This window comes from Dendrobium catenatum, unplaced genomic scaffold (genome assembly GCF_001605985.2).
Source record: "Dendrobium catenatum unplaced genomic scaffold, ASM160598v2 fragScaff_scaffold_629, whole genome shotgun sequence".
NCBI classification, from domain to species: domain Eukaryota; kingdom Viridiplantae; phylum Streptophyta; class Magnoliopsida; order Asparagales; family Orchidaceae; genus Dendrobium; species Dendrobium catenatum.
This window is the reverse complement of record NW_021319091.1, coordinates 341195-356138: the sequence shown is the minus strand read 5'-3', so window position 1 is coordinate 356138 and position 14944 is coordinate 341195. Positions and strand designations below refer to the sequence as shown.

The 14944-nt window shown below is 35.9% G+C and overlaps 2 protein-coding genes across 2 annotated transcripts; one reads left to right on the top strand and one right to left on the bottom strand.

Annotated features, from left to right (window-relative positions):
- Positions 1–640: 640 nt before the first annotated feature.
- LOC110094476 (trihelix transcription factor ASR3-like) lies at positions 641–1773 on the top strand. The gene is made up of 2 exons (XM_020819728.2): positions 641–1413; positions 1619–1773. The coding sequence occupies exons 1-2, from the start codon at positions 804–806 to the stop codon at positions 1678–1680; spliced, it is 672 nt and encodes a 223-aa protein (XP_020675387.1). The 5' UTR covers positions 641–803; the 3' UTR covers positions 1681–1773.
- Positions 1774–2182: 409 nt separating this feature from the next.
- Positions 2183–3074, bottom strand: LOC110094447 (trihelix transcription factor ASR3-like). Its single transcript, XM_020819687.2, has 2 exons — positions 2582–3074; positions 2183–2376 (listed from the first exon to the last, which is right to left on the bottom strand). Exons 1-2 carry the CDS (start codon positions 3072–3074, stop codon positions 2315–2317), a joined length of 555 nt encoding a protein of 184 aa, XP_020675346.1. The 3' UTR covers positions 2183–2314.
- Positions 3075–14944: the final 11870 nt, after the last annotated feature.

The window sequence follows — 14944 nt, the reverse complement described above, 5'->3', positions numbered from 1 at the left end:
GCCGACACCCTCCTCTGCCTGTTGCCAGCCACCCGTCTGTCACTACCGTTGCCACCCACCTGCCACCATCATCACCACCACTCGCAGTCACCAACAACAACCAACAACCACCGCCAACCACCTCCATCATCTATCATTAGTAGTCATATTTAAACTTTATACTATATTTATTTTATTTTACACCAAATAAAAATATTCATATGAATTTATTTTATATATATTCAAACAATTTCAAAACATTAATTTTAGGTTGCATTTCTATTTTTTAACCAACTAAACATCCCCTAATAGCCAAGCCTTCTAATTTCCATAAGCCTACAACTTACTATTTATGATGGAACAAAAAAAGCTGAGAGGTAAGCTTACCTTAGTTGTATCCTATTCCATAAATAGGAAGTTGGCGGTGCCTTATCAATCCAATTGAATGAAAGGGATATCCCTTCACCTCTCCCTTATTCAATTGCACAAAAGAAGGTATGCAAATAGAGCCCTTCAAAAGGACATTCTAATCCATATCATCCAATCGAATATTAATATATATTTATTATGCAATTAGACTCTATACATTGCACAATTGGTGACCGTACCCTCCAAGTAATTAACACGCTTAGGTCTTCTTTAGTAGGTTAATTAAGGCCTAATTAAGTCCCCGACTTCCTCATCTGTTCGGCCTGCCCTCTGCTTTCTCCTCTCCCTCTCTCCTCTCCGCCTTGTTGTACGTTATGGTCGCCTTGCCTTACCTTCCCTACAGAAGGGCCGAGTAGCCCCTGCCGCCGTTAACTTTCCGTTAACTGATTGCTCGGATGGAAATTGCCGCGTTGACGTCGGCCGCTAACGGCGGCGAAGCTTGCCGGCCGCCGCGGCTTCCGCGGTGGACGCGGCAGGAGATCCTCGTTCTCATACAAGGTAAGAGGGTGGTGGAAAGCCGAGGGAGAGGGCGCGCGTCGACGTCGGCGGCGGCGGCGGAGCCGAAGTGGGCGGCAGTTTCGACTTACTGTCGGCGACATGGGGTGAATCGGGGGGCGGTTCAGTGCCGAAAGCGGTGGAGTAATCTCGCCGGAGATTACAAGAAGATAAAGGAGTGGGAGATCCGGCGAGAGATGAGAGGGGAGCCGGAGTCGTTCTGGGCGATGAGGAACGATTTGAGGAGGGAGAGAAAGTTGCCGGGGTTCTTTGATCGGGAGGTGTATGATATACTTGACGGCGTGTCGCCGGCGGCGGCATCGTCGGCGGCGCGGGCGGCTCCGGCGGTGGAGGAAGAGGGGGATGTAGAGGAGGTGGTGTTTGATAGTGGACGGAGCGCGGCGGATGATGGGCTTTTTTCGGATTTTGAGGAGGAGAAAGAGGCGGAGGAAGGGGACGAAAGCGAGATGGAGAGGCCGACGCCGCCCGTGGAGGTCGTTCCGATTTCTGGTAAGTTTGATTTCTAGGGTTTAGTAGGGCTGATTGGGGGAATTGATCAATCCATCAATAGATGATAATTGATGTTTGAGATTGATTGTTGATTGTGTTTAGCTCTTTTTATTTCTCTATTGGTTTATTTATATTTTGAAATTTAGGGGACCAGATTTCTTTTGTTGAGATTGATCATTTTGTTGGCTTTTTCGTTTGATTGCAGAGAAGAAGTTGGAATTAGTTCAAGAGGAGGAATCTACTCCAGGTTATGCTTTGTTTCATTGAGTTTTTTTTTTTCTTAATATATTTTTGCTGCTAATTTTACCATGAAATCGACTTTTGTTTTCAAGTTATCTTCTTGTTTATCATAAGATATTCATCTGAGTTCCAACTTTGGAGTAACAACAAATTGATCAATATTAACTGTCTTCGTTGAATCAAATTTTAGAAAAAATACATTTTAAGAAACGTCTCTATTAAGGATAAAAACTTGTTGTTATACTAATATTTGCTTTTCCTCCATGCTACGAAACAGCCCCTTCAATGTTAAAATAGTTGTACCTCATCATTACTCAATCAGACTACTTTTCACAAAAAAAAAAGGTGGAATTGTCACAGTAAGTTAAAGGAAATTCTGTCACCACGCTGCCTTTTCTTTAAAATGACATGAATCTTCGAAAAACTTTCACAGCTGCACATATCCAGAATAAACAAAAAACAATATTTAATAGAGACGTTTCTTAAAATGTATTTTTTCTAAAATTTGATTCAACGAAGACAGTTGATATTGATCAATTTGTTGTTACTCCAAAGTTGGAACTCAGATGAATATCTTATGATAAACAAGAAGATAACTTGAAAACAAAAGTCGATTTCATGGTAAAATTAGCAGCAAAAATATATTAAGAAAAAAAAAAACTCAATGAAACAAAGCATAACCTGGAGTAGATTCCTCCTCTTGAACTAATTCCAACTTCTTCTCTGCAATCAAACGAAAAAGCCAACAAAATGATCAATCTCAACAAAAGAAATCTGGTCCCCTAAATTTCAAAATATAAATAAACCAATAGAGAAATAAAAAGAGCTAAACACAATCAACAATCAATCTCAAACATCAATTATCATCTATTGATGGATTGATCAATTCCCCCAATCAGCCCTACTAAACCCTAGAAATCAAACTTACCAGAAATCGGAACGACCTCCACGGGCGGCGTCGGCCTCTCCATCTCGCTTTCGTCCCCTTCCTCCGCCTCTTTCTCCTCCTCAAAATCCGAAAAGAGACCATCATCCGCCGCGCTCCGTCCGCTATCAAACACCACCTCCTCTACATCCCCCTCTTCCTCCACCGCCGGAGCCGCCCGCGCCGCCGACGATGCCGCCGCCGGCGACACGCCGTCAAGTATATCATACACCTCCCGATCAAAGAACCCCGGCAACTTTCTCTCCCTCCTCAAATCGTTCCTCATCGCCCAGAACGACTCCGGCTCCCCTCTCATCTCTCGCCGGATCTCCCACTCCTTTATCTTCTTGTAATCTCCGGCGAGATTACTCCACCGCTTTCGGCACTGAACCGCCCCCCGATTCACCCCATGTCGCCGACAGTAAGTCGAAACTGCCGCCCACTTCGGCTCCGCCGCCGCCGCCGACGTCGACGCGCGCCCTAACCAACTAAACATCCCCTAATAGCCAAGCCTTCTAATTTCCATAAGCCTACAACTTACTATTTATGATGGAACAAAAAAAGCTGAGAGGTAAGCTTACCATAGTTGTATCCTATTCCATAAGTAGAAGTTGGCGGTGCCTTATCAATCCAATTGAATGAAAGGGATATCCCTTCACCTCTCCCTTATTCAATTGCACAAAAGAAGGTATGCAAATAGAGCCCTTCAAAAGGACATTCTAATCCATATCATCCAAATCGTTCTTGTAATCTCCCTCCTCAAATCGTTCCTCATCGCCCAGAACGACTCCGGCTCCCCTCTCATCTCTCGCCAGATCTCCCACTCCTTTATCTTCTTGTAATCTCAGGTGAGATTACTCCACCGCTTTCGTTCAATTGGATTACAAGAACGATTTGGATGATATGAATTAGAATGTCCTTTTGAAGGGCTCTATTTGCATACCTTCTTTTGTGCAATTGAATAAGGGAGAGGTGAAGGGATATCCCTTTCATTCAATTGGATTGATAAGGCACCGCCAACTTCTACTTATGGAATAGGATACAACTATGGTAAGCTTACCTCTCAGCTTTTTTTGTTCCATCATAAATAGTAAGTTGTAGGCTTATGGAAATTTGAAGGCTTGGCTATTAGGGGATGTTTAGTTGGTAAAAAAATAGAAATGCTACTTAAAATGAATGTTAGTTCTATTCCTCTTTTGCTGGATGATTTGTCCTTTCCTTTGAACCCTCCTACCCATCTTGAGGGTGTTAAGGATGGTTGTACTGGTTTTAAGAATAATATTTCTACTGTGGAAGATGGTGTTCTTTTAATGGAAGGTGAGATGCCTCCTCCTAAGGGGACTGCAGGAACTTTAAATGATAGCAAGCTTCTCTTAACTGATCATTATCATTGTGATGCTTATACTGACACGGAGGTGGATATTTTGGCTAAATGTTATGGGAGAGAAGAACATGATTTGAATTTCTCTAAGGGTCGTGGTAAGAGAGGTAGAAAACCCAAAAATATGTTTTTGTCTCCTAGAAATACCCATTCATACACTTCACATTAATCTTATTTTTATGTTTAACTCAATCATTTGGAATGTTCGGGGTATTGGTTTCCCTTCTTCTAAGCTTATAGTGAAAAATTTATGTCGCATTCATAATGTTTCAATTCTTTTTTTGCTTGAACCTCTTATTTCTGTGGATAAATTACTTAGTACTGCTAAATTTTTGGGATTTAAATTTTCTATATCTAATATTGCCAATAAAATTTTTATTTTATAGAAGGACTATGTTAGAATTGATATCATTGGGGATTTTACTCAAGTTCTACATTGTAATATCGACAGTTCTAATTTTTAATGTTATGCTTCTTTTGTTTATGCTGCTTCCTTTCATTATACTAGAAGGATATTATGGGAGCAAATCTATCATTTTCATAATATTTGCAACCTTTCGTGGCTTGTGGGTGGAGATTTTAATACTATTTCTAATCCGTCTGAGCGCATTGAGGCTCTCGCCCTATTTATCAATCCATGGAGGACTTTAATGGCATGATTATGGAATGCAATCTTATTGATATTGGTTTTTCTGGTAATAATTTTACTTGACATCGTGGTCATTTGTGGCAAAGATTAGATAGAGTTCTTTTTAATAATATTTAGCTTAACTCTTTGATTTGATCAAGGTTGAACACCTTAGCCGTACTCTGTCTGATCATTCTCCTCTTCTTATTAAAATTAAGAATGATAATAGGGCTTTTCCTTCCTAGTTTAGATTTTAAAATATGTGGTTGCTTCATTCTTCTTTTTTTGATGTTATTCAGAATAATTGGCATGCTCCTCTTTTCCCTGATGATTCTATATCAGGTATGCATAGACTTTGTCTTAAACTGAAAAAGCTTAAACTTCTTTTTGAATTGGTAGAATCATAATGTTTTTAAAAATTTGTTTTCTAACATTCTATCTGCTGAAGATTGAGTGAATTCTTCTGAAAATCTTTATCAGTTGAACCCTTTTGAGTTCAATTTTAATCTGTTGAAACAGACCAAAGTGGAGCTTTGTAAGCTTCAAGCTCAAGAAGATGTCTTTTGGAAATAGAAAGCGATTGCTAGCACTTGGTGGAAGGTTATAATAACACTAAATATTTTCATGCTTTGGTTAAGAAGAAGCATTTTATTAATTTCATTCATAAAATTGCTCGTGAGGATGGGCCAGTTTCTGAGGATAATAAGGAGATTGTTAATCTTGTTGTTTCTTATTTTCAGAATCATCTTAATAAGTCGTTTAATCCCTCTATTTTTCCTAATCCATCCTTTATTCCTAATTTGGTTTCGGATGAGGGTAATTTTAATTTAACTAAATCTCTTTCTCTTGAGGAGGTGAAAGACATTTTATTTGGTATGAATGCTGATTCTATTGCTGGTTCGGATGGCTATACTAATAAATTCTTTTAGAAAACTTGGACTATTATTTATAATGATATATTTTTTGTCGTGACCGACTTTTTCAATGCTACTACTATTCCCAAGTTCTTATCGTCTACTTCGATTGCGCTTATTCCCAAGAACAATGCTATGAATTCCATGAATAATTTTAGACCTATTAGTTTGTGCACTATTTTCTATAAATTGCTCTCTAAAATTCTTATGAATAGTTTAACGTTTCTCTTGCCTAGACTTATATCTCCTTTTCAAATGGGTTTTGTCAAAGGTAGGGCTATCTCGGATAATATCCTATTGGCTCAGAAATTTTGTAATGATTTGGATATTAAGTGTCATGGTGGTAACATGATCATGAAATTAGATATTTCGAAGGCTTATGACAATATTAATTGGAATTTTATTTATCATATTTTGAGTTTATTTGGTTTTGATCTTTCTTTTATCAACCTCATTAAATCTTATATTGAAAGCCCTTTTTTCTCCATTTTGGTGAATGGTAAGTGTCATGGTTTCTTTAGGGCCACTCATGGGCTGAGACAAGGGGATCACATCTCTCCTGCTCTTTTTGTAATTGATGCGGATTACCTTTCTAAGGGTATTGATCACATTTTAAAAAAAATGTCCTGGTCTCTATTTCAGAACCTTAGGTGGTATTAAAATCTCTCATTTATGTTTAGTAGATGATTTCATTATTTTTTTGAATGCTAGCATAACTAGGAATGATAAGATCATGAACTTGTTTGATTAATTTGAATCTGTTAGTGGTTTGGCTTTCAATAAACTTAAGAGCTGCTTTATTATCGATAAGAAAATATATTCTAATCAGGTTGCGGATATTAAGAATCTTATTGGTTTTACTCAAGGTGCTTTGACTTTAAAATATATGGGCATTCCTTTGTATAAGGGTAGAAGGAAGTCTTTCCTCTTTGATGACTTAATTTCTGTTGTACAGAACAGATTGTCTTCTTCGGACTCGATCTTTTTAAGCTTTGGTGGTCTCGTGCTTTGCTCGATTCCGGTTTATAGTTTTCAAAACCTTTTTCCTACTAAAACTGTTTGTCATAAAATTGATAGAATTTTCAATAATTTTGTTTGGAAAGGCTCTGGGAATAATTCTAAGATTCATTGTTCTTCTTGGAGCAAATGTTGTGGGACTTTCAAACAATGGGCTTTAGGTTGTAAGCCTATGTTTGATTTGGCTTTGGCTTTTTCTTGCAAGCTTTGGTTTAAGCTTAGAAATAATGATAATCTCTAGGCCAATTTTATGATGGTTAAGTAATGTGGGGGAGACATCCTTCTTTATGTGGTTTTGCTAAAAGGTCACTCTAAAATTTGGCATCATCTTTTGCTTAATTAAATGGAAGGTTGAGCCTTATCTGGCTTGGGGGCTTAGTTATGGCAACATTTCTTGTTACAAGATCGTTAGATAAATGGCCAGTCGATCGATTCCTTATTAAATTCTATTTCTATTGCTAAGGTGAAGGTTAACTACTTTTTTCTAATCATGCTTGGGACTTGGAGAAACTTTCTTCTTTTCTTCCTAATTGCATTATTCAACTTATTTTAAATATTATTTTAAACACTTCTTCTAAGGATGTCTTGCTCTGTTCTTTTTCTAAAGATGGCACTATTTCAGTTAAGAATGCATGGCTTTTCATTAGAGATAAAAAGTAGTCTTCTAAGTTTTTTAAAATGATTTTGCACAATTCTATCCCTTATACGGTTTCTATTTTAGCTTGGAGATTTCTTCACAAGCTTATTCCTACAGATGAAAATTTGAGGAAAAGAGCTTTTATTTTTCCTTCTAAATGTCAATATTGTTTTCATGTTGAAAATATGCACCATGTCTTCATCTCGGGCCCTATAGCTGTTAAGGTTTGGACTCACAGCTTTGAGGACATTTTGCATTTTAACTTTTATTCTAGTTCTACTTTATATTATCTGCTTGATTATTGGCTTGTTAAGGCCAAAGGGCATGTCCTTAATGTTATTCTGTTTCTTATTCTTTGGTTTCTATGGATTGAGAGAAATGATTCTCGGTTTAACGGTGTTGTGAAGAATTATAAGTGAATTATTCAAAAAATCAAGGATAAAGTGGCTTCTCTTTTTTATACTCAGTTACTTTCCTTTAAGTACTTTAAGAATTTTCAATTTATTTGTCCTAGCTTTGGTATTATTTTGGTGTTTAATAATTCCTATAAGGTTAATAGATGTATTTCTTGGGCTAAACCTTCTAATTTTGTCAAGTTGAATGTGGCTAGCGTTAGAATGGGTAATATTGCTGGCTATGGTGGTGTTTTGAAGGATCATAAAGGCTCCTATTTGTGGGGTTTTGCTGGGCCCGTTGAGCATGATGATATTAGTTTTGCTAAGTTTGTTGATGTGCTTCATGGCTTACAACTTTGTGTTAATCTTTAATTGGTTGATATTGTGCTAGAAGTGGATTTTGATTTCAAGGCCATCCAGGGTATGGGTGATTACACTTGCTCTTCAGCTTTTTTTTAATAATCAGAGGGATATTAGAGGCATCTTAAACTTACTTAACTGCTATTTTTCTAATATTCTTGTTGAGGGGAACGTGTGTGCTAATGTTATGGCCAAGATTGGTTGCAATTTTAATGGTGTTAATGAGCTGACCTTTAATCAGGTGCCTTTTCTTATTAAAGGTCTCCTTAGACTGGATTAATGCGGGATGCCTTATGTTAAGTATTAATTTGTTTTACTTTGCTTTTTTCTGGTGGTTGTTGTGTTGTTCGTCCCTTTTCATACTTGGCTTTGTGCCCGGAGTGTTTCGGTTCCCTCTCGGCTATTTTCTATTGGTTTCTTCTTTGTGGAGTTGGTCCTGGTGTTTTTGTCTGTTTCTTTATTCCAGGATGTTATTCTTTTTTTTTGGGTATATATTATGTGTCTCCCCTTTCGGGTTTCTTCTGGTGGTCTCTATTTTGCCCTGTTTCTACTTGCTGGTGGCTAGGTTGGTGTTATGGTTGCTCCTTAAGCTGGTGATGGGGTGGTTCTTTTCTGTTTTCTGCGGGATGATGCGGGCTTTTGTGGGATTAGTTATTTTTTTTCATTTTTTTATTTACGGCGTAGTTTATATTCGCCGAAAATATTTCCGACGAATTGTTTACTTGAAATTTTCCCGACGGAAAGTTTTATGCCGATAACACCTTTATGATAAAAGAAAATTATAGTCTAAAAGTGTAATGTTATGAAGAAATAATAACCAAAGCAAGGTAGCTTCTATCATTATTTTTGCTTCAACTAATTCAAGCCTCAAATTTTTTTTTGCTAAAATAAAAAAAAATTCAATAACAATTAGAAATTTATTTTATAAAACTAATAAATCATTTATTGTGCATTATAATTTATTTTTTTATATTAAAATAAAATAACCCTAATTTTACCACAATTATCCTGATTTTTTAAAGTTGCTGAGAAAATATTTTTTTTTTCAAAACTCAGATTACAATTAAAAAAAAATTATCATAAGAAAAGCTGTAGCTAAGTTCCATTTGCATTATTAGTCATCATTCTTCTTCCTAAAATAGAAAATAAAAAATAAAAACAGGCTTAGTACTTGCTAATATTGATAGACATCAATCATCAATCTTTTAAAAGTACGACAAGACCCTCTAAAAAGAAAATCATTTAGCCCTTGAATAAATAATTAAACCATTAATTTTGTCCTTGAATGCATAAAACTATTATTAGAATATCAAAAATTTTCTTTTCGAGTAAAACACTAAAACTCCTTTTTTTGAGCTTATCTGTCATTTTCTTTAAATATCCAAAATTTTAAAGCTTTAAAGATATTTAAAGCGACACCCGCATAAAATTTCAAAAATACCCTTTGCCTTTGATTTGAAAAGTTGAAAATTGATTCCTATTAAAATTTCAAAATTAAACCATTAATTTTTTCCTTGAATGCATAAAACTATTATTAGAATATCCAAAATTTTCTTTTCAGTAAAACTCCACTTTTTGAGCTTATCTGTCATTTTCTTTAAATATTTGAATGAATTAAACTATTACTTTTTTTTTTTCCAAAACATTATAATATATTAAAAAAGACAAACAACGGTTACAACAGCTAAAGCCAGGGAAGAAAAAAATCAAAAAGATAAAACCTCTCAAAACAAAGGAAAAACCCCGGAAACAAAATGGGGGCTCAGTAGATGACCGAGGCTACCAACAACCTCGAAACCACATAAGGACCATCCAGTAAAGGTTGCCACAAGGAGGCGACAAGGAGAGGATCCCCGGTCCCATCATTGCCCTGCAACCAACAATCGAAACAAAGAGCAATCCAATCAATAGAAAAAACCAAATCATCTTCTTCTACCACCTCTACCCCAAAATTTTCCACGCGAAGTTCCAGATAAAGGTCTAACACGAACCATACTAAATTCATTTCCTGGATCAGAATAGGAATCAGAATCAGAATCGCATTTCGATGAATTATTCAGCCAATCCTCCTGTAATCTAACATCAACACTAGCCGAACCTCCCACCTGATCCATTAATGCTTGGGAACCAATTAAACTATTACTAGAACGTTTTTTTTTTTTTGTTGATCTCTTCTGAAACTATTCCAATTGTTCAAGTCATTTTCAATGTATTGAAATGGATGAGAAAAACAAAAAGGGAATCCTCAAATAGGAGTTTTCCTTGAAAATTTTATTTTGGATATTCTAATAATAGTTTTATGCATTCTAGGACAAAATTAATGGCTTAATTTTTGATATTTAAAGAAAATGATAGATAAGCTAAAAAAGAGGAGCTTTCCTTGAAAAGAAAATTTTGGATATTCTAATAATAGTTTTATGCATTCAAGGGCAAAATTTAATGGTTTAATTTTGAAATTTCAATATGAATCAATTTTCAACTTTTCAAATTAAGGGCAAAAGGTATTTTTGAAATTTTATACGGACACAACTCATTTTAGTCTGCTGGTTGAGAGCTTATGCTTCCAACTACGAAGTCTGGGTTCGACTCGTTGTGTCTGTGTTGTGGGTGTAAATTTGCCTTAAATGACCTAAATGCTCACAAAAAAAAAAAAAAAAAAAAAAAAAAAAGTATACGGTGTAGCTTTAAATATCCAACAGCTATTATTAGAATATCCAACTATGAAGTGGCGATCACAGTGATCTTTTGGCACTTTCTAAGGAATCCTCAAATTTGGAACCACAAAACTAATTCAGTTACGTGTAGTAGTTTTAGAGGTTCTTGTCCTACTGATAAAAGACATTGATGATTGATGACTATCAATATTAGCAAGTAATAAGCTTGTGTTTTTGTTTTTCTATTTTAGCAAGAAGAATTATGACTAATAATGCAAATGGAACTTAGCAGCAGCTTCTCTTATGATAATTTTTTAAAATTGTTATCTGAGTTTCGAAAAAAATAATAATATTTGCTCAGCAACTTAAAAAAATCAGGATAATTGTGATAAAATTAGGGTTATTTTATTGTTATATATAAGATAATTTATAATGCACAATAAATGATTTATTAGTTTTATAAAATAAAATTTATAATTATTATTGAATTATTTTCATTCTTGTAAAAATATTTTTAAGTTTTGAATTAGTCGTTGAAGCAAAAATAATGATTGAAGCTACATGCTTTGTTATTATTTCTTCACAACATTCCACTTTTAGACTTTGATTTTCTCTTATCATATCCTCTTTGATTGGTTGATTATGCATATGCCATGGAGGCAATTATTAAGAAATGACCAAATAGTTTTGTCGTTTGATTACAAAATTCATATAAATCAAACAACCACCTCACAATTTTGAAATTTTTTAATGCTGCAAAATAACTAGTTAATACCGCTCATATACTACAGAATAGAATCGATTTTTATCAATGCAATTCTGTAATAAGATAGTTGAAAACTATTTAGAACTTTTTGTGATAACTTCGACCTAGTTGTTGCGTTCCTCGGTGCGATTTCGTGGCGTTCTCCTCGCTCCGCCTTCGGGAGTGGTTCGATCGTTTTCCGATCAGTGATGTCTGCCTTTTCTTTCTCTTGAGGATCTCTGGTAACTCCGTTCTTCTCTCTGGCCCTTTTTTATAGGGTTTTTTCGTTCATTTTTGCCCTGTTTTTTTTTTGGGGGTCGTTGTGGGGGGGGGGGGGGGGGGGATTACGTCTCCAACGTCGTCCAGCCCAACTGCTCCTTCTGCCCCGATTGGTAAGACCAGATCATTTAAGGATGTTGTTCCGGGTGGTTCCTCATCTGCGGCTCCTATGATTCACTTTATGCATTCTTCTTTTAAGGGATGTCTGGCACTTTTGTTTGAAGATTCTGTTGTTAATCAACTTGGTAAATTTGTATTACGTAGACCTAATATGGACGTGATTCATAAATTTTTCCATGCCCTAAAACTGTCTGGTTCCTTTAATGTGGGTTTGTTGGATCCCCGGCATATTGCGATAAAATTGTCAAACGATTTAGATTATAGTCGTATTTTTCTCGGCGCTCTTATTATATCCAAGGTTGTCAAATGAGGCTTCTTAAATGGTCACCGGTTTTTATGTGAGGGAGGAATCTCCCATTGCCCCGGTGTGGATTGCTTTCCCTAACCTTCGATTGCATTTCTTTAACACGCAAATTTTATTTGGGCTGGCATCTGTTTTCGGTAGACCCTTACAGTCCGATCAAGCCACTGCTTCTTTATCTCGTCCGTCTGTGGCTAGAATTTTAGTTCAACTTGATGTTACGAAAAAGCAACCGCATGAAAATTGGCTAGGTTTGGAAGTGAATGGTTATTTCCAAAAAGTTGAAATTGGAAATTTACCTATTTTTTGTTCTCATTGCAAGATGCATGGTCATGCGATTAATGAATATTTTTGTTTACATCCTAATCTTTGTAAGGAAAAAGGTCCTGCAAAAGCTAATGTTAATGTTGTTAGTGATAATTTGCCTTTGTCGTTGGTTCAAACTGATGTTGGTACCGGGTCTGGCACATTGGATATGGGGGCTCAAAATTGTGATCATGTGTGGGAGGTTCCTTTGGACAAGGATTTGGAAGAGAATGTTATTACTGATGTTATTATTCCCATTGTGCCTATCCCTGTTGTGAATACTTCCGATCCTATTATTAATGAGAGTGTTAACAATGCTTCTGAATTCTCTTCTAATCTTGTTCCTGAGCAATTCCCGACGCTTGTCCAGGAGGATGTTTGTGCTTTAAGCAATCCTAATCTTTTAGAATAAGAAAAGTGGCAAATTGCGGAAACCATGAACAGCTCGGACAATTTGGTTGTTGTTCTTGACCTTGGGGATGTTGAGTCCTCCAAGCCCCTCGATATTAATCGTATTTCTGAACATGAACCTGATGGTATTAATTCGATTTTGTAGCAAGTGGAATTTCCTCATATTAATGGTGAATCCTGTACTACTAGGACATCTTATGATCGTTTACAAAGGAACATCTCAACGGTGGAAGATGGTGCATTTTATTTGGACGGTGGTAAGTCCTCTATGGAGCCTTCAAGTATTGTGAATAATGATGAATTACTTTTATCTAACCATTATCACTGTGATGCTTTTACTGACACTGAAGTTGAAATTTTGGCTAAGTGTTATGCTAGAGAGGATAATGATATGAGCTTCTCTAATGGCCGTGGTAAGAGATGTAGAAAGCCTAGAAATATTATTTTACAGTCTTCTAGGAATACCCGTTCGCATACTACTCATTAATCTGGTTTTTTATGTTTAATGCCATTATTTGGAATGTGAAGGGGATTGGGTGTAACTCCTCGAAACTTAAAGTTAAAAACCTTTGTCGCATTCATAATATTTCCTTACTTGTGTTGCTTGAACCTCTTATTTCTATGGATAAACTTTTAGATACTGCTAAAATATTGGGTTTTAAACATGCTAGGGCTATTGTTGCCAATAAGATTTGGGTTTTTTGGAAAGATTTTGTTAGAATTGATATTTTTGGGGATTTTGCGCAAGTTCATCATTGTAATATTGAAAGCTCGAATTTTCTATGTGGTGCTTCTTTTGTTTATGCTACTTCTTCTCATTTTTCTAGAAAGATTTTATGGGAGCAAATTATGAATTTTCATAGTGTTTGTGCCCTTCCTTGGTTGGTTGGTGGTGACTTTAATACCATTACGAACCCGGCTGAGCGCTCAGGTGGTTTTCTTCCTATTTATCAGTCTATGGAGGATTTTAATGATATGATTATGACTTGCAACCTTATTGACATTGGTATTTCAGGAAACAAATTTACTTGGCATCGGGGCCATTTATGGCAACGGTTAGATATAGTTCTTTTTAATAATGCGTGGATTAATTCTTTTAATTCCACTAAGGCGGAGCATCTTAGCCGTACCCTTTCCAATCACTCTCCTCTGCTTATTAATGTTAAGTTTAAAACAATGGGTTTGCATTCTCAATTTAGATTTCATAACATGTGGTTAACTCATGAGTCTTTTCTTAATGTCATCCATAATAATTGGCATGCCCCTCTTTTTCCTGACGATTCTATTTCTGGTATGGTTAGACTTTGGTCTAAGTTCAAACGGTTAAAACTTGTTTTGAACTGGTGGAATCATAATATTTTTAAGAACATTTTTTCCAATATTTTACTTGCGGAAGAGAGGATTAATTCCCTTGAGGACATTTGTCAATTGGACCCCTCGGTTTAAAATCTTGCTCTTTTAAATGAGACCAAAGGGGAGCTTAGTAAACTTCAAAGGCAGGAAGAAATTTTTTGGATGCAAAAGGCTGCAGTTAAGCACTTGGTAGAGGGGGATAATAATATTAAATATTTTCATGCTTTAGTCAACAAGAAGCGTGCTATTAACTGTATTCAGAAAATTACTCGTGTGGATGGTTCTGTTACGGATAATAATGATGAGATTGCTAATCTTGCTGTTAATTTTTCCAAAACCATCTTAATAAAGCTTTCATTCCTGATTCTGTTGATGAGCACTCATTTATTCCTAAAGTTGTTTATTAAGAGGACAATAAGGGTTTATCCTTGTGTCCTCTTTTGGATGAAATTAAAAATACCTTATTTGATATGAATGCGGATTCTGTGGCTGGTCTGGATGGTTTTACTATTAATTTTTTTTAGCATTCATGGCATATCATTGCTGATGATGTTTTTTCTTCTGTTGTTGATTTCTTTAATGGGTCTCCGATTCCCAAGTTTTTTTCTTCTACTTCTATCGTTCTAATTCCTAAGAATAATGATGTTAATTCATGGAATGACTATAGACCCATTAGTTTGTGTTCTATTTTTTATAAATTAATATCCAAAGTTTTGATGAATCGACTTTCTTTACTTTTACCTAAGATCATTTCTTCTTACCAAATGGGTTTGGTTAAAGGTCGTGCCATTGTTGACAATATCTTGTTGGCTCAGGAATTTTGTCATGATTTGGATGTAAAGGTTAGAGGTGGCAATATGATAAT

Excerpts from the sequence above, each read along its gene's own strand:
- LOC110094476 (XM_020819728.2), top strand. The coding sequence starts at position 804 with ATGGAAATTGCCGCGTTGACGTCGGCCGCTAACGGCGGCGAAGCTTGC. Across the intron at positions 1,414-1,618 it reads GGAGGTCGTTCCGATTTCTG|AGAAGAAGTTGGAATTAGTT; the intron begins GTAAGTTTGATT and ends GTTTGATTGCAG.
- LOC110094447 (XM_020819687.2), bottom strand. The coding sequence starts at position 3,074 with ATGTTTAGTTGGTTAGGGCGCGCGTCGACGTCGGCGGCGGCGGCGGAG. Across the intron at positions 2,377-2,581 it reads GGAGGTCGTTCCGATTTCTG|AGAAGAAGTTGGAATTAGTT; the intron begins GTAAGTTTGATT and ends GTTTGATTGCAG.